This window comes from Myxocyprinus asiaticus, chromosome 24 (genome assembly GCF_019703515.2).
Source record: "Myxocyprinus asiaticus isolate MX2 ecotype Aquarium Trade chromosome 24, UBuf_Myxa_2, whole genome shotgun sequence".
Classification (NCBI taxonomy): domain Eukaryota; kingdom Metazoa; phylum Chordata; class Actinopteri; order Cypriniformes; family Catostomidae; genus Myxocyprinus; species Myxocyprinus asiaticus.
The window spans coordinates 20,148,744-20,167,509 of record NC_059367.1 but is presented as its reverse complement, the minus strand read 5'-3'; the positions used below and the strand labels follow the sequence as shown (position 1 = coordinate 20,167,509).

Below are 18,766 nucleotides of genomic sequence, written 5' to 3'. Positions count from 1 at the left end.
TTAACAAATACAAAAAATATAATGTAAGTGTAATGTAAATTTTTCAGTTAAACTTTTAAACTTTAAACTTTTTTTACTTGATTTATGCTGATAATACAATTTGTAATGAAGCATAAACATAAATTTTTTTTACTAGTGACCTCTGACAATTTTTAGACCCACTGTACACAGTAAAAAAATATTTTGTGAGGTAATCTAAAAAAAAATCATAACTGGTTTTATTCAAGTCAAAAATTGTATTTAATCTGACTAAATCAATCTGACAAATTAGGTTACGCCAACAACATAAATTTGTATAGATCCTTAAGATAACAATTGCAGGTTAGGGTACAATGGGGCTAAATGTATGCAAATGTATGTAGCTAATAAGAATCGCTGAAATTATCACATTTATTTTGAGACAAAATACTTATTTGTCATTTTCAGTTTTGTTCAAGGTGATTAAATCAAAAGTTTTTTAATGACTGTCAAATAAGTGAAACAATGGTATTTGGGATTAAAAGCAACCCTGTTTCAAGGGCTTAAGGCCCCCATAAAACGCATGGGGTGAGTAGGTTTGTTACAAAAAATGTTCAAAGTGGGCTCAGATTGACTGATCCAATCACAATGGAGATTAATTTGTTTATAGAATATATGTTATGAAATGCCAAATGTGATCAAAATTAACAGGAAATAGTGAAACCTTTTCTGAAGTTCTTTTAAATAAGTATTATCTTAATTTGTTACTCAAAAAAAGCATCTTGCTGTCTCAAATGTGTTAACTTTTGTATTTACACTATATCATTATGACCCCCCTGGGGGCCTTTTACTCCAAATGTTGCAGCTTTTTACCCCACATGCTCCCTGCCACCTTAAAAAAAATAAAAAAAATAAAAATAAAGAAAGAATTTTAATCAAAACAACCTTCTGTTATTATTTATTTTAACACAAACTATGTTGCTCCATCAATATTTCATAAAAATACATTTATTTTTTCAATATTGATACACTTTGTGACCAGAAAAATAAAATAAAACATTTCCTTAAGGTGTGCCTTTAGCCCCGATGTACCCTAAATACTTTATTCAATGTTTTTTTTTTTTTTTGCAAGACTATAAAAAATATTTTTTGCAAGATTTGAAATACTACATACATTTAATGATATTGTTAAATGAGTGTGTTCTGTTTGGTAGGACCTTCTGGAGTAAAGCTGAGCATTAGAGTGAGCAGAAGGAGCAACATTTTTTGTCATTCAGGCATTATTGCTGCTGTCTCCTCCCTACTAAAGCACAAACCAGCTGTCATCTTTTTCAAACTTAATCTACCAGCTAACGTCATGCACTTTCTGCTTCTCCACCAATGGGAGGGAAGCTTATTGCTTCAACGATAGGTGGGGATTCTGAGGATTCTATTTTCATGAACGAAGTATCTTTGAATGTACCTCTAATTATGCTGGTAAAATCCTCTGAAGCAGAGAAACAATGTTTAAGCTAATGCTTGAAAGTCTAAATTATTTTCTTTGGCATTAGGAGATTTTGGGCTTGATTTGAAGGATAAAACTTCTTTTTGATATGACTGTCAATGGGTTACTTGTACATAATATACTTGCTGTTCTTTTTATGTACAAATTAGGTCTATACATATAGGCAATTCTCACAGAGATATCAGAATTTGAAATGGTTTGGTTTGCAGAAGAGGCCAATCTATCAAAAGAATCAGGATACAATGCAAATTAATCATATCACACTTACATGTTATTTAAGCATGTAAACTTGATTCTTAGAGATATTATATTTGAAATACTGTGCTACTGAATCTTGACTGTTCATTACATGTTTATTACCATTATATTAGTAATACCTGCTGTTATAACATTAGGATAATGCTCACTTTCCTGTAAGCCATCAGGTACATTAATGAATATAGCAATAAATTCCAGAGAAACAGCCAGCTGCAGGTATATATTAATAATATTTGGCCTCACAAAAAAGTGTATTTCTAATTTAAGATTTATGAACATAATTTACCTGAAACTGTGAAGAAATATTGTATTTTAGGCTTTTGAATTATGTGGCAAAAATAACTGCGAACATGGAGAGAATTTTAAAATAACACTCCTTTAACATATTTAAAGAACATATTTTGCAAATATGCTACTGTACACTTCCAATAGATTGAATACATGAGAAGGTGAATTAAAATTTTGTAATAATAACAATAATATTTTTATTAAAGTAACATCATTAAAGCAATGATGCAGATGCATGCAAAATATAATACAATTGTAGTTTGTGTACAACCTTGCGCATTTTGCCCAAATCAAAGTTTTGTAGTTGATAAAATAGTTTTCTTTGCTAGCAACATTTTCCTGTTTCTCTGTTCTTGTTTTGACCACGGAAAGTCCCATAATATCAAGCAGAGGTGTGACATTTTTTACCAATTACACAGAGATGCCAAAACCTGACTATGTGTTTGTGTAGCTTAGTCGCATTAATTTTGCATGTTATTTTCATTTGGGTGCAGCGAACTTCAGCAAAGCTGCATTTAAGAGGAAAGAACAGATGCAATGATCTAAACTCTTTGATCATTTAATTTAATTTAGAATATTCATATGCAATATTCATAGCAACCTTCCATTGGTAATTTATGTTTGCATAGATGTTTCAAGTCTGATGCAAGCGTTTTTAGGACATGTGCATTTAAATATCAGCTCCACTGTGAAATTGACATTTAATATGGTGTACATTTTTTACCATTTTTTAAAATCTCTAGTGGTTGTTTAATTCTTTAGTTACACATACTAAGTAAAAATCTCATGTTTTCTCAAAGGAAGACAATCTCATTTGCAAAGATTATGGGTTATAAAGTGTTTTATAGTTTTGCTCTAGGTGTAAAAACCTTAAGATTAAGTGTATGTTTTCATTCAAGTGCCTAGCATGGAGGCAGCTTGTGCCTTTCAATGAAATGTCAAGCTCATCTTCAATAATTGAAAGACAAGATCTCATTTCTGAAAGAATTACCAGTGTTGGTAACTTGAGCTTTGACAAACAGTTCATCTATCAGTTGTTAATAAATCAGAGGTAACAAACATACCCGTAATTGAGATTTAGGCAATATTGCCTTTACGGAATACTCTTGCTAAATTGCAGATAAATTAAGTTTAATCCTGTTTGGGTTGTTCTCCATGCTTTGGGTAGTAATGGTAATAATGGTCACAACACAACTGAAGCGTAGAGCTAAACAATTTCAGTTGTGACAGCATTTTTATATGAGAGGTGTAACACTTTTCTTGCTGTGCAAAATCAGTGTACATAGTAGTTGTGAAGATCTGTACATATACAGCTATTTCGACTTTTTATCTGTTATTTTTGCTCTGTATATTTGGAACTGAACTGTTTGTTTGAGAAAAAAATGTATTTGTCCCATTGAATTTGCCTTGTTTGTTTAGTTCGTACATAAGAGGTTGTAAAAATGTGACAGAAAAAAGTTAAATCAAGAAAAAAATAAAAACTTACATGTCTGAAAAATGAAATGTCTGCCATATTCCATTTATCATTCCCCAAGTCTTATATGTATCCTAATCAATAAGCTGCTTCTTTTAACTTTCAAAATGGGGATGGAAGCTTAGGAAGTGTGCACTGAGGCATTTCAATTTTATTACAAACTATAAATTGTAACAATACAGTTATTTTGTATTATAAAGTTTTTAATATTTTGAATAAGCAATATTCAAAAGAACATGACACATCTGTTCATAAACGTGACTTGTAATCACTCAGATTCTGTACAGGAAGTTTCACTGTTCCACTGGACTGGGCTTTTTCTGCGTTGTTAACATGACCTGCTCCAGCTCTTCTTCTGTCAGAATCGCCCCATTCCTCTTCCAACTCTATATCATCTGCGTCCATTTCAGCAGTCTTTTGCGTCTGTAAATTATGTGTCACTTTCTGTATGGCTGATATTTGAGATGTTACTCTTGACACTGATGGGACATTACCACCAGAGGGCATAAGTCCTGTCTCACCCCCCTTCACTGCAAGAGCTCCATTGCTCAGTGTTGTCAGGTCACCTGTGTTTCCTGAGGTGAGCATGGCTGGTGTACCACCTTTTGACCATAGTAATCTGGACTGTCCAGCTTTGCAATCTCTAGGAGACAGCTGCCCAATACTGGGCAACACTTTAAGAGTCCTGCTGGAGCTTTCGATCTGTTGTGGGGGTGAATTTGCTGTGGACGACTCTGGAAATTATGTCAGGACTTAAAGAGAAACCCTCTGCTAACTTCTGTAGTGTGCATTCCTCTGGGGACTCCTGCTTTAAGTATCTGAGTAAGTAGACAAACAAGGTCAGTGTTTGGAGGGGCTGCAGATAAATACATTTTGGACAAGGAACAAAAAAATATATCAGACAATGTGCACACAAAAAGATTTCAGAGACATTTACATGGTTCCCACAGTCGTGGAAAAGCTATAAAATTGGGATTTTAAGGCCTGGAATTTTTTTTTAAATGTCTGTAGTGAATACATATTTATTATAGATATGATCTGCTATAAAATATTTAATTGACTAGACATTGCTCATTAAGCAATTCCCCTGTTGAGCCCGCATTCAAATCTCAGGATGCTTTTTGTTTTAGTCTAACTGGAGACATTGGTACAATTATTTAAATCTGTTTAAGGAATAGTACAACAAAAACTGAAAATTCTCTCATCATTTACTCACCCATCCCATTTTGGTATTACTTTCTTTCTTCTGCAGAACACAAATTAAGATTTTTAGAAGAATGTCTCAGCTCTGTAGGTCCATACAATGCAAGTGAATGGTGATCAGGCCTTTGAAGCTCCAAAAAGCACATAAACAGCATAAAAGTAATCCGCATGACTCCAGTAGTTTAATCCATATCTTCTGAAGCGATCTATTTGATTTTGGGTGAGAACAGACCAAAATATAACACATTTTTCATTTTAAACTTTGACATCAGCAGTCTCCATGACGATCATGAATTCAAGACTGATTACCCTTCCTAGAGCTTGACACATGCACAGAGTTCGGAATCGCATACCGCCATACTACTCTTACTATTTCTGCCATAGACAGATATGCCAGAAGTAGCACGAGTAGTATGCTATTCCAAAATCAGCCATGCAGAGCAATAGATGGCGCTAGAAAATGTAATCGAACTTGAAATCATGATCATCAAGAAGCCTGCTGATGTCAAGATTTAAAATGAAATAGGAGTTAGATTTTGGTCTGTTCTCACCTAAAACCGACTGGATCACTTCAGAAGGCATTGATTAAACCACTGGAGTCTTATGGATTCCTTTTATGCTGCCTTTATGTGCTTGTTGGTCACCATTCACTTGCATTGTATGGACCTACAGAGCTGAGATATTCTTCTAAAAATCTTTGTTTGTGATTAGCAGATGAAAGAAAGTCATACACATCTGTGATGGTATGAGGGTGAGTAGATTATGAGAAAATCTTCATTTTGGGGTGAACTTTTCATTTAATTCTAAAGATTGCTATCTGATACACAAATGGAAATCCAACCTAGAAATATCTCTTAAATGATTTTCAAAAATCCTCATCCAGTAATCAAAAATGATTGGAAAAGTAATGGAAAGGTCATGGTAAAGTCATGGAAATTAATTGGTCAAAAAGTATGGGAACCCCGCATTTAGCTATGAGAGATACAATATATATGTGTAAACAGGCATATGTATGAACTGAGTTCCAGTGACACCTGATCTGCTCAATGGCTTCCCAGTTGAGTATTCTCTCTGGGGCTCTAGGTTTGTTCATTTGCCTCTTGACCTTGTGGAACTTGGCTGCTTTATGCCATCTCCTCTCTTCACTGCATAGAAAACAACATTAATCCACGATGACAGAAGTGTTTGCTATTGTGTTTGTGTCCTAAAGGACTCACCTAATAATAGACTTCAGTGTGGCTTCCACTGCATCCATATCATCTTCTTGAAACATGTCTTCCTGTTGTCTCTGTTTTGGATGTGAATCAGAATACCTCTGAGACACCCACCCACCAACTGCATTTCGGCTAGCATGGCGACAACACTGGCAAGCAGCAAGTACTGGGAGAGAGGCCAGTTTAGTGTGTGACCTTTCTGTACAGTTAGGAAAATAAAAAACATCAGACCATAACATATTAAAAGAATATATGTATTGTGTTCACCTGAGCTGTAGTCAGATTAAACAAATAATGTCACTGCTAAGTATATACCGTATCAAAAGATATGACATCATCATGTCCACTATAAGCAAGCAAAGCGAACAAATTGCCTTATTACAAAATATTAATTATTTAACAAATATACCTGGTCGCACTTTGTCGTAACCCAACTACTTTAAGTATAAAACAACCACATGGTCTCAAATAATTTGTTCACAAAATTTGTAAACAATGCGGACACACTCGAGCTGCTTCTTTCACGGTGACATTACACCGGAAGCAATGGGTTAACCACGCCCACAACGAATAAGCCCTTCGGCCCTTTCCGTCTATCTGCTCGTTTTTATTCGGCTAAACTCGGGTCCGTTCGCCGATCACATGCGCCGAGCCTGCCTCCTTTCTTCTCTGTGTGGCTCATTTTGCGCCATTTTGTCCGCAACACAGTGTTGATTGGGTTTTTGAGATCTGTAGTGGAGCCAATCAGAAGGGTACCGGACAACGGGAGAAACGGTAAAGTGTTGCGCTGGCTCTGAGTGAAATGGTAGCTGACAACACGGATTGGCTTGTCAGTGACCAACCAAATGACTAATTTCGCAAAATACTGAAATCAAATAGGTTAATGAGCGAGGGAGTGAGCGCGAGGGCAGACGCTAGACAAGAGGGGATAGTGTTAGTGAACAAAACAAACATATAGAACAGCGAGTGTTTGTGAAATAGAGAGGCTGTTTTTGGACTAATTAAAGCTGGGTGCATTGCAATTGCCAGGGTTTCCTTACAATGTGAAGAAAATACGATGTATTTGCCAACAAGCCATAAATGCTGCCATCTTTTTTTTTCTTTTTTCAGAAAGCAAAAGGGCATATAAATAAGATATATCTGCTAAATTATTGATTCATGTAGCCAAGCTAACAGACCCTGTTGTTGTGTGTATCACAGACTATGTATGTAGCTAAAACATCAGTAACGTCTTTAAATCGACATACATTGGTTACCTTCAACAAGGAAGCATTCAGACTCAAAATACACCTGGACTCATGCCCAACCTGCAGTCAAGGGCTTTTGTGTGTGTGAATTGGCCTAAAGCCTGCCCTTCAAAATATAATTTGATCCACTAGCTTTTTTTACACGGAATGATAAGTAGCCAAATGGTTTTGGACATGCATTGCACCTCTTTGAAAATTATTATTATTATACTTTAAAATGACAGATTAAGTGAGGAAGGAAAGATGGAGCATTATACAGCTACAACAACCAGTGGAGAACAAATAGTGGTGCAGACTGCCAATGGACAAATACAGCAGCAGGTAAGATCCAAATAACAGGTTTTCCTTTAATCATTGAACATAATTTGAAAAATGGGTACAAGTGTGTTATTTATTTTTTCCCTACATTTTTAAATCATTCTCGGAAAAACCATACATTTTTATAGTATGCAGATCTGCATCAGGTGCACTGCTGTTCCAAAATAGCAGGAGAGTAATTTAATTCAGGAAGTCGTTTCAAGTTCAAGAAAAGGTCTTGGTGAAAAATATTTGAACTGGCCAGCATGTCTCTCTCCTGGTGAAATTACATGACACTTTCTCAGCCATGATGACAAAAGCATACCCAGTCTATTTTTTAAATATTTTTTTAACTAGTCTGAATTTTTGTGATATGTCTGTTATTTTTTCCAAATAAAAATAGTGACCGTGGTTTTGACAGAAAAGCTGTTGATCTGAATTGAATGCATTAGCCGCTTTTCCACCATCTGTCAAATGGTTCTGAGCATGGTGAGGAACGGTTCCAGTAGCATTTCCACTTGAGCATGGTTCGGCACAGCATGATTATGAACCGTTCTTGGCCTCGGCACGGTTAGCTAATGCTGGTGGAATGGCTTTAGTGCATGGCGACTCACGATTTTCAATTTGCCAATGCCAAGGTAACTCATTTTTTTTTTTAGGTAGCTGGCAATGTTTGCTATGGTGAGGTTAATAAAATGTAATAAAAAATATAGTGTATGTTTGGTGTATCTTCATGCTTTTGTGATTATGGTTTAACTAGTATTGGACATCTTTTTACATGCCTTTGTCTTTAGAAAGGTATATTATGCTAGCTCATTAAAACTCATATTACTTGCATAATATTTTGTGAATAAATGTCCTTTTTTAGCTAGTCTGGAAACATTTACATTTCTGTGTGTTCATGTCCAGTGGCATACACAACCCCCTAAATTATAGTAAACCTTTCACCTATTTCTCTTTGCATTCCTTTTTTGCTTTCCTGTGCTTTTGCAGAGTAAAAACCAGCAGGAAAAACAGTCCTAAAAACTGGAATTTGCGATCATTCCCCATGTTTATCTCTCACACATTTGATATGTACATTCAAGCACTTCAGTGGAAAAAGAAACCGTAACTGTGCCAACTGACCCGGAACGGCACGGTTTCTCAAAGAAAACCGTTCGGCTTGATAGTGCAGAAGTGGTTATTATTGGGCACAGAATACCAGTTGAGATGAACAGTCTGGATTACAGGATTAGACACTAGAAAGTATAATACTAGTAGGTGTTTTTCTGTGCCATAAAAAGCAAGCGCCACTTATTAGCAGGGGTAGGTAAAAATATAGATTTTCCGATGCATCGCAGTCTTCATTTGAAAGATCTCGATATCGATTCTTAAATCCCAAGATCAATCTTTTACTACAATGAGAGAAAATCACTCGCATTTGCAACCAAATTTCACGCTATGCAACTAAAATGTATATATTTGGCAACTGGCTGGTAAATGTTTACATTTCCCTCACCAGTGATTGTGTAGTATTGTGGTGGAGTATTCAGCAGCGAGATCCTTTCACTGTGTGTTGAGACTAAAAGTTGTTCTGAATGTGTGTCCAAAGACAAGATCCACGTGACCTATTTGTCATTGAATAATGTCTCTTTTAATACCCTTTCTGTTCAGGGCCTGGGTAGCTCAGTGGTAAAGACGCTGGCTACCACCCCTGGAGTTCACTAGTTCGAATCCCAGGGCGTGCTAAGTCACTCCAGCCAGGTCTCCTAAGCAACCAAATTGGCCCAGTTGCTAGGGAGGGTAGAGTCACATGGGGTAACCTCCTTGTGATTGCTATAATGTGGTTCGTTCTTGGTGGGGCGCGTGGTGAGTTGAGCGTGGTTGCCATGGTGGATGGTGTGAAGCCTCCACATGCGCTGTCTCCGTGGCAACGCGCTCAACAAGCCACGTGATAAGATGCGCAGGTTGACGTTCTCAGACAACTGAGATTCGTCCTCCGCCACCCGGACTGAGGCAAATCACTACACGACTGCGAGGACTCAAAAGCACATTGGGAATTGGGCATTCCAAATTGGGAGAAAAAAAATAAATACCCTTTCTGTTCTCTACAGTCAGTTGTTGATCAAAAACAAAAAAAAAATAAACATTTAATTCTGATCACGCATGGCATAAAGCTTTTAACGAGATTCATTCTCGTTAAAATGCGCTCATCTACAGACGCTCTTTACAGACAGTACCGGTTTTAGCATGTTTTCAACAAATCAATGTAAATGCTTGTAATAATAATAACCATGTATCAAAAATAATATATAAAATATATCATATTTATCGATTGAATACATGTATTTGTTCATCTTTAAAAAGCCAAAATGTGACCAAAATGATGAAAAACGAATCAAATATAATTAGTAAAATTATATTTTCTGTATAATTAACAGCATTAGCTAGGAGAGAATTTATTTAATATGTAAGCAAAAGGGACATTATAACTGAAATATGTTTCATAGTATATATATGAATCGATATTGAATATAGAGCTTGTGAATCGGAATTGAATCGGGAAATCTGTATCAATAATACCCAGCCCTATATATTAAAATTTCTAACAACAGCTGTGACAAATAATGCAGAACAAGGTGTGGTGTTGGGTTATCCACAGGCTCAGGGCACTGTAACAACAGTACAGCTGCAGACAGAAGCACCTGTTGCTACAGCAACGGGCCAGCAGATGCAGACACTCCAGGTAGTTGTGTGAACTCCGACCTTCAGACCTGTGCTGTTGCATGCTTGTCCAGCATACCTTGCTTTTAACACATTGTGATCTTCTGAATTGGTCAATGAATGAATCACTCCGCTGTCTACCATGTTCCATATTGCCTGTGGCACCACAGCATCTGCTCAGTACACATTTTGAAGAGGCATCCACCCCTTTTAATGTGTCTGGAACAGAATCTGAAGTGTTTGTCTTCAAGGTTGCATGCTGTAACCATTGTATGTGTTAGCTTCTGCTTATAAAGCTGAGCGAACACATCTGAGTGAGTTCACAGGAAGTTAGATGTCTCTGCTTGGATAACCGATTGCACTGTATGGATATGGAAGGACTGCATGATTGTATTTGAGTATGATCACTATGATCTTGTTTGTGTAAGTACCCAAACATGCATCATTACAGTCATTACCATCAGTCCAGGTTGTTTTCTGCATAAATCATGGAAGAGCCTCCTTTAAAACTATGCGTTATCACTCCATGTCATTGTTTTTAACAACCTACATTTTCTGTATGGGAGGTGGCACTTAATCACTTTATAATCACCATATGATAATGTTTATTAAAAGGTTTGTGGATAAAACATAAATACATGTGGTGACGTGGATTGGACCGATGAGTTCAATAGTTCAGCACAGCTTAATGTATAATGTATCCCATTTAAGACCTAACCTTTTGGCCCCACACTAACTTTCTTTGTATGCTCAGGTCCAGGGCCAGCCCCTGATGGTGCAGGTGAGTGGCGGGCAGCTGATTACATCGTCAGGTCAGCCTATCATGGTGCAGGCCATGTCTGGTGCTCAGGGGCAGACCATCATGCAGGTGCCTGTGTCTGGAGCTCAAGGCCTTCAACAGGTAAGAGGAGTTCACTCAAAAATGAAAATTCTCTCATCATTTACCCACCCTCATGCCATCCCAGATGTGTATTTCTTTCTTCTGCAGAAAATCAAGATTTTTAAAAAAATATTTCAGCTCTGTAGGTTCATACAATGCAAGTGAATGGTGGCCAGGAATGTGAAGGTCCAAAAAGCACATAAAGGCAGCATAAAAGTAATCCACATTACTCCAGTGTCTAAATCCCTAACTTCAGAAGTGATATGATAAGCGTGGGTTAGAAACAGATCAATATTTAAGTCCTTTTTTTACTATAAATCTCCACTTTCAAATTATTCTTTTGTTTTTGATGATTCACATTCTTTGTGCATACTGGGCAGGGAGGATAATTTATAGAAAAAAAAAGGACTTAAATATTGATATTTTTTTTACTATAAATTCTCCTCCCTGCCCAGTAGGTAGTGATATGCACAAAGAATGCGAATTGCCAAAAACAAAAGAAAGTGAAAGTGGAGATTTATAGTAAAAAAAAAAAAAACCACACTTATCATATTGCTTCTGAACACATGGATTAAACCACTGGAGTCTTATGGATTACTTTTATGCTGCCTTTATATGCTTTTTGGACCCTCAAAGTTCTGGCCACCATTTACTTGCATTGTAAGGACCAACAAAGCTGAGATATTCTTCTAAAAAAACTTTGTGTTCTGCAGGAGGAGGAAAGTCATGCACATCTGGGATGGCATGAGGTTGAGTAAATGATGAGAGAATTTTCATTTTTGGATGAACTATCCCTTTAAAGAGAAAAGAATTCTTTGCATCTTCTAGATTTTCCTATTAAAATTATTTGCAAAATGATCAAAATATCCCTCTTTCATGTCTGTATTTTAACTGCGAATAGCATATCTTTGTGTTTTTTAATTTTTCTTTTTTACTACTAAAACACTTTTTTTACTTTATAAAAAATGTGTTTTATGTCTATTTTTGTGATTTGTGGTTGTGTTCATGTTGCATGTGTTTGTATGTAGATCCAGTTGGTTCAACCGGGTCAGATTCAGTTGCAGGGAGGTCAAACGCTGCAGTTGCAGGGTCAGCAGGGCCAGCCTCAACAGATCATTATACAACAACCCCAGACAGCCATCACCGCAGGCCAGAACCAGGTCTGACACACCCACCTTACACTCGTTCAAAAGGACTTTGCTTTACTTATCTGTTATACATATTGTATCATACATATATTAATAGAATGGTGACTTGACCAAAGTTTGTAAAACCTTTGTAAGGCAGGTTTTTTTTATTGCTTTACAAAGTTTTGAAAATAAGAACACTGTTGTAAGGGCACTTACAACAGTGCAAACATTCTTTGTGTTATGTGATTTACAGGGCCAGCAGATTACATTACAGGGACAGCAGGTTGCCCAAACAGCTGAAGGACAGACCATTTTATACCAGCCTGTGAACGCAGATGGCACAGTTCTGCAGCAGGGTATTAAAATACATAGAACATAGCCTACTAACACCTGGTTTATCTATCCTACATGTTCAGAGTTATCAGACTTGAAAGAAAGAGTTCACCCATAAATAAAATTCTGCCATCATTTAATCACCCTCATGTTGTTTCAAACCCATATGACTTTCTTCTGTTGAACTCAAAAGGGAGATGGTAGGCAGAATGACAGCCTCAGTCACTATTCACTTTCATTGTATGGGGGAAAATAAATGCAATAAAAGCAAATATTGACTGAGGATAACATACTGCCTAACATGTTAAGCAAGTTTTAAACAAAAGGTTGTGTAAGTTATGATAGACTTATGATTTTTGGGTGCATTTAACTATAATCTTTTAGAACAAGTAGTAGTATCTTTTCAAACATAGACAAAACCTTCTTCAAACAAGATGAACAGCATTCAAGGTTATTCATGTTGGGACTTGTTCTCTCTCTTCCATAGGCATGATCACAATCCCAGCAGGTACTCTGGCAGGAACTCAGATCGTCCAGGCAGCAGGTGCCACTAACACTTCCACAACCAACAGTGGGCAGGGCACAGTCACCGTTACCCTGCCAGTATCTGGCAACATGGTGAACGCTGGGGGAATGGTCATGGTAAGACCTCCTGATGAGGTACCTAACAAGCTTAAACCGCCCCCTTCATTAGTCATCACAGGTGTGGTGGGGTGCATGCTGTTTAAGGGATAGTTCAACCAAAAATGAAAATTTTGTTATCATTTACTCATTGCATCATTCCTGTCGTCCGTTAAAATTAGATTTGAGTCTCAGTCACTTTGTTTTCATTGCATCTTTTTTTTTTTTTTTTTTAATTTTTTTTTCATACAATAAAATCGAATGGTGACTGTGGCTGTCATTCTGCCTTACATCTCTGTTTGTGTTCCATAGAAGAAAAGAAAGCCATGCAGGTGAATACATTTCATTACTGGCTGAACTACCCTTTAAAACTCATATTACTTTCTGGACTTACCTTTAACCTGCTGAAAGTAAAAAGATGCACATCAATAATTTTTCTTATTATATAACCGAGAGTTTGGTTTCTTCAAATTTGGAAAATTCCTAGTTTCAGAAATCTTCATAGAATTTGATGATTTACTCAGAAGCATGTTGAAACCTGCGACCTTCCTTCACTGTGTGTGTTAATCTTTAGCACTGATTAAAGTGTATGGTTGATATCCGCCAGCCGTCTTATCGCAAATGATCCACTCAAATGATGTTCTGTGGGTGTCCTTTTCTCACGCTAGTGTGTCTTCAAGATTTCAGTCCATATTACTTTGGCTGGTGCCTGATTGAGAAAAAATAAAAATACAGGCAGCACCTGCTTATCATTGATTGATTGATTGAAGTTATTAAAGTAATATTCCCAGTTTAATACAAGTTAAGCTCAATCTACAGCATTTGTGGCACATTGTTTATTACCACAAAAATTTATTTGTACTATTCTTTAAAAAAAAGCAAAAATCTGGGTTCCAGTGAGGCACTTACAATAGAAGTGAATGTGGCCAATCCTTAAACATTAAAATACTCACTGTTTCAGAAGTATGGCCACAAGTCATAAACAGTAAGAGTGTTAACATGATTTTAGTGTGATCAAATCACTTACGAACCTTTTCTGTGTAAAGTTATAGCCAATTTTACAACTTCGTTGACATGATGATGTATTGTCAACTAAAATGATGATATAAACAACTTTACAATTCAAATAATACACCGGTTTTAACAGAAGAATGAATGTAAGTGCTTTTATAAAATTATAAGCTTCATATTTCTGCCTTCAAACCCTCCAGAACTTGGCCCCATTCACTTCCATTGTAAGTGCCTCACTGTAAACTTGATTTTTGCTCTTTTAAAGAAAAGGAGGGATGAGTCTAAATAATTTTAACTTGTATCGAACCTGGAATATTCCTTTAAGTTTGTAAAAACATTTCTCTTTGCTACTTTTATGAGATAGTAGAGTGAATTAAATCTGTTGCCCCCCCCCCCCCTTTACCTGCTCTGCCAGATGGTGCCAGGTGGTGGTGCTGTGCCAGCTATACAACGAATCCCTCTGCCAGGAGCCGAGATGCTTGAAGAGGAGCCCCTGTATGTTAATGCCAAGCAATATCATCGCATCTTAAAAAGACGGCAAGCCCGTGCCAAACTGGAGGCTGAGGGCAAAATCCCTAAAGAGAGAAGAGTAAGTCTTTGTGAATACTATGATAAACATCTTGCATTGAATTATGTTCCATGTCCACACTGATTCCTGGCTCTCTCTTTCAGAAATACCTTCATGAGTCACGTCACAAACATGCCATGCAGAGGAAGCGTGGTGATGGGGGACGGTTCTTCTCACCTAAAGAGAAAGAAGAAATGGCCTTGGCCATGCAGGTGAGAGCGCAGGGCCGCATCAAGCAGGAAGACCTCCACAATGCCACCGAACTCATGAGCTCACACTGGCTGCACGAACACACCCCGCCCCTCGCATAGATACTCCTCTCTGCTCTCATTGAACTCCTTTGCAGATCCCTTCTCCTTCCTTTCTGGTGTAAAATGCTGTTATTGGCTGCTCTTGCATGCATCACCTCCTGCTTAGCTGCTTTCCTCTGTGCTTTTTGACTGCTTGAGTCTGTCCATTGTCACATTGCTAAGCCATTTTTCATATTGAAGCAATTACCTTATCCCTTATCAGACTGCATGCAAAAGTCTAATGTGCTGTTTAAAGGGTGTGATTTTTTTTTATTACCTGTCTATCATCTGAACTTTTATCTCCAATTCTGCATTAACAAGAAAAAGATCATTACTTCACAGTGTTTCAATAATCAGAGTTTTGTACTGCAAATTTTTTTTATTTTTTTTTTAAACATCTAATCTAGACATGGCCTGCCTGATATTCTCCAAATCTGATGTGTTTATCACAGTCTAAGCGCATTTGTTATTATTAACAGAATGGACTACAGCATGTTAAAGAAAGCATGAAGACCCTCTCATAGTTTTAGTTGTCTGTAAATATAAAAATGATTTTTTGACAGACTAGTTTAAATAAATGTATGCATTGATTATAATGTTGTTTTCCTTTCTTTTCACATCTAATTGGAATTCCATTTTTTTTTTTTTTTTTTTTTTGAGGAGGTCTGTTGCTTTTTTGCTGGCTTTGACACCATTCCGGTGTAGTCTCAGTGTTTGGTTTATTATTGTCATATGTTGTGATTTTTTATGCTGAATAAATATTTTGACACAACAAGACAATATTAAGCGAATGACTTCTAAGGGTCTACTGAGAAAAAATACAATTTGCAACCAAATTAAAAAATGTTTTACTGTGTATCTTCATTTTTATTTTATTTATTTATTTTTTTTTCTGGTCATGAGGTCTGTTAGGATGTTTGATAAAAATTATTTCAAGACTAAATGTAAAGGCCAAAAGGCTGAACTGCTGCCATCTTCCTGAAATCCATGATGTGATGCCTAGGTAAATATAAACCCTTTAGCCTTTTTGTTCTTGGTTATTCAGTGTCTCTCATCATGCTTTAAATCATGATGTTTTTCATTTTGAAAGAGGTGCTGAGTGAAGCATACCTGAAATTAGGTGTGAGGGTAATGATTGACCCTCTATCTCTCTCCTCCCCTCCCCCCTTTCCCTGTAGGAGCAACAGGAACAGAACCAGGCAGGAGATGAGACAGTGGCCCAGATGATACGGGTCTCGTAGCACCAAAAGTGTTAACATATTGTGAAGTGACTGTGTAGGCTCAAAAATTACACCAATGTGTATCACCGTCCAGCCTCCATCACAAAAGTAACTGACTGATAGTCTTAATTCATCATGGTCAAGTCTGTGTTTCTCTTTTCTTATGTCTTCTACTGTAAAGGAGGGGCCCATCTGTTTTCTCTCCAAGGTCTGGTATTACTCCAGAGGAGAAGCATAAAAAGAGCCATTTCTGTTCATGTAAAGCTTAATGAATTCAGCTTGTGGTTTAAAAAGCTATTTAGCAGAAAAGCATAAATTGAGAGGAAGCAACTACACACGGCCAAAAGCTCACCAATGAACCACGTACAGTGACGTTTCTCAAAGATGGCAATAGAACAAGCATTTTGGCAATTAATTGCATAAAGACCAATATGATTTGTTTGATTTTATGTTTCTTGCTATTATGGACATGTCTTTTAAGATGAAGTCAGGTCTATGACATCACAAGTGAGAAGTTACATTGAAATGCTATAGGTATATGTTATACAAGTTCATGGTAGTGTTGTTCAGTGTATTGTACATGTTTGCCATGGAGAAAAGAGGGTTGGGGAAACAATGAAAATCAAAAGGTGCAGCATTTTCTGGAAATCAGTCCTCCTCACCAAGGAAACTCTGGGCGTATGGGCATTCTTGTGTCCCAAGCTTTTGTACACTTTTTGGTCTTAACATGAATAATTTTTACGTAAGTGTTTTGATAACAGTACAATTTGATTTGTAATTGGAGTGAAGTTTGTGGTAGTGTATCCAGTGACCTGCTGTTTTAGTATGTCTTCTTGCCTCACCTAGTCCTTGTGTGAAAATGCAGATACTATTGATTTATGTTGGACACATTAATCTTTTAACATGTTTTGTTCTAATTAAATTGTGTGTGAAATGCATCGTTTTTATCATTAAGTCTAATCTGTGTGAGCACTAGAAAGTTGTATAAGATGTGTCCTTTAATCTGCTTGGTACTAGCAGCAGTATGAAAGCAGATATTTTAAGCCCATATCGGGTGATTCTCAATAAAATGTCCTGGTTCTGTATTACTCAAAAACCAAATTAAACAAATAAGAAATTATATTTTGCATATAGAAGATGCCTATTTTTAGGGCCATTAATATCTTTTACATTGTGAGATAATTTTCAGGACTGTCACGCATATTTTACCCCTCAAATTCTTATTACCACAATGCGAAAAAAGATGGTCATGATGTTCTCATTATCGCAACGTGGGAAAAATGTATATTACTTAAAGGGATAGTTCACCCCAAAATGTTATTTTTCTCATCATTTACTCCACCTCATGCCATATATGTGTATATCTTTTTTCTGCTGAACACAGATTTTTAAAAGAATATATCAGCTCTGTAGGTCAATACAATGCAAGTGAATGTTGGCCGGAACTTTGAAGGTCCAAAAAGCATATGAAGGCAGCATAAAAGTGATCCATATGACTCCAGTGGTTAAATCCATGTCTTCAGAAGCGATATGATAGGTGTGGGTGAGAAAAAGATCAATATGTATGTCCTTTTTACTATAAATTCTCCTCCCTGCCCAGTAGGTGGCGATAGAGACTCAAAAGAAGAAGAATGTGAAAATGGAGATTTATAAATGACTTAAATATGGATCTGTTTCGCCCACACCTAACATATTTCTTTCGAAGACATGGAATTAATCACTGGAGTCATATGGATTACTTTTATTCTGCCTTTATGTGCCTTTTGGACCTTCAAAGTTCTGGTCATTATTTATTTACACTGGATGGACCAACAGAGTTAAGATATTTTTCTAAAAATCTTCATTTGTGTTCAGCAGAAGAAAGAAAGTTTTACACAAATATCACATGAGGCTGAGTAAATGATGAGAGAATTTTCATTTTTGGTTGATCTATCCCTTTAAAGGTGCACTCAGTAACTATTTTCTTTGTGTCATCTTGGACTTACACTGACACCTAGCGGCTTGGATGCAGCATCATTTAAAATCAATAGTTTTCAGTTTCAGATGCCATTGTAGAAATGTAGTATTCACAGTCAGCCTTCATTACTTTAATCAATGAGTGAAAGTGTCAAATAACAGGACGGTTACTGAGATTACATGCCAGCAGTATTTGGCTGGTCATGTGATTCTAACGTGGCAGCTCCCATGTGCGGACCCTCTCCATGTAGAGTAAAACAGCTTTTATAAGGTTACTGATATGACTTCATTTTAATGTGAGTGCTCATGATTTCGTACATATATTTCAAAATTACAATTCATGTCTTGAAAAGTTAAACTTTTTTAATGAGGAAAATGACTGAGTGCACCTTTAAATTGTAAAGTGTTTTTATTCTTTAAAGTAGTACTCATAATTTTTTTCTGATTTTAAATATATATATATATATATATATATATATATATATATATATATATATATATATATATATATTTTTTTTTTACAACAGGATCTTTTTTACACTAAAACAGTAAAAAAAAAAAAAAAAAAAAAAACAGACACCAGACACTTTACGGTAATGAGAATTGAGGGA

At 36.4% G+C, this 18,766-nt stretch overlaps 2 protein-coding genes and 1 pseudogene across 10 annotated transcripts in view; 2 read left to right on the top strand and 1 right to left on the bottom strand.

Moving 5' to 3' along the window:
• The window catches only part of LOC127414951 (sortilin-like), a 28,557-nt gene extending 25,046 nt beyond the window's left edge, over nt 1–3,511 (top strand). The window contains exon 20 of the mRNA XM_051653368.1: nt 1,173–3,511. Within this exon, the coding sequence (XP_051509328.1) occupies nt 1,173–1,187 (15 nt within the window). The 3' untranslated portion in view covers nt 1,188–3,511. The remainder of the gene's footprint in view (nt 1–1,172) is intronic.
• A 149-nt stretch (nt 3,512–3,660) lies between these two features.
• Nucleotides 3,661–6,581, bottom strand: LOC127415393 (neugrin-like; annotated as a pseudogene).
• nfyal (nuclear transcription factor Y, alpha, like) lies at nt 6,524–17,137 on the top strand. Of its 9 annotated transcripts, none has more exons than XR_007892882.1 (10): nt 6,524–6,673; nt 7,371–7,467; nt 10,085–10,168; nt 10,901–11,047; nt 12,055–12,186; nt 12,410–12,512; nt 12,977–13,149; nt 14,537–14,710; nt 14,794–15,982; nt 16,158–17,137. XR_007892882.1 is itself a non-coding variant. In XM_051653387.1 (10 exons), exons 2-10 carry the CDS (start codon nt 7,390–7,392, stop codon nt 16,218–16,220), a joined length of 1,065 nt encoding a protein of 354 aa, XP_051509347.1. In that variant the 5' UTR covers nt 6,524–6,673; nt 7,371–7,389; the 3' UTR covers nt 16,221–17,137. The 9 variants fall into 9 exon arrangements, 3 of the variants coding, with proteins under 3 accessions (XP_051509347.1, XP_051509348.1, XP_051509349.1); XR_007892881.1 differs by having other exon boundaries at nt 10,085–10,171; XM_051653387.1 differs by having other exon boundaries at nt 10,085–10,171; nt 14,794–14,901.
• The last annotated feature ends 1,629 nt before the right edge of the window (nt 17,138–18,766 follow it).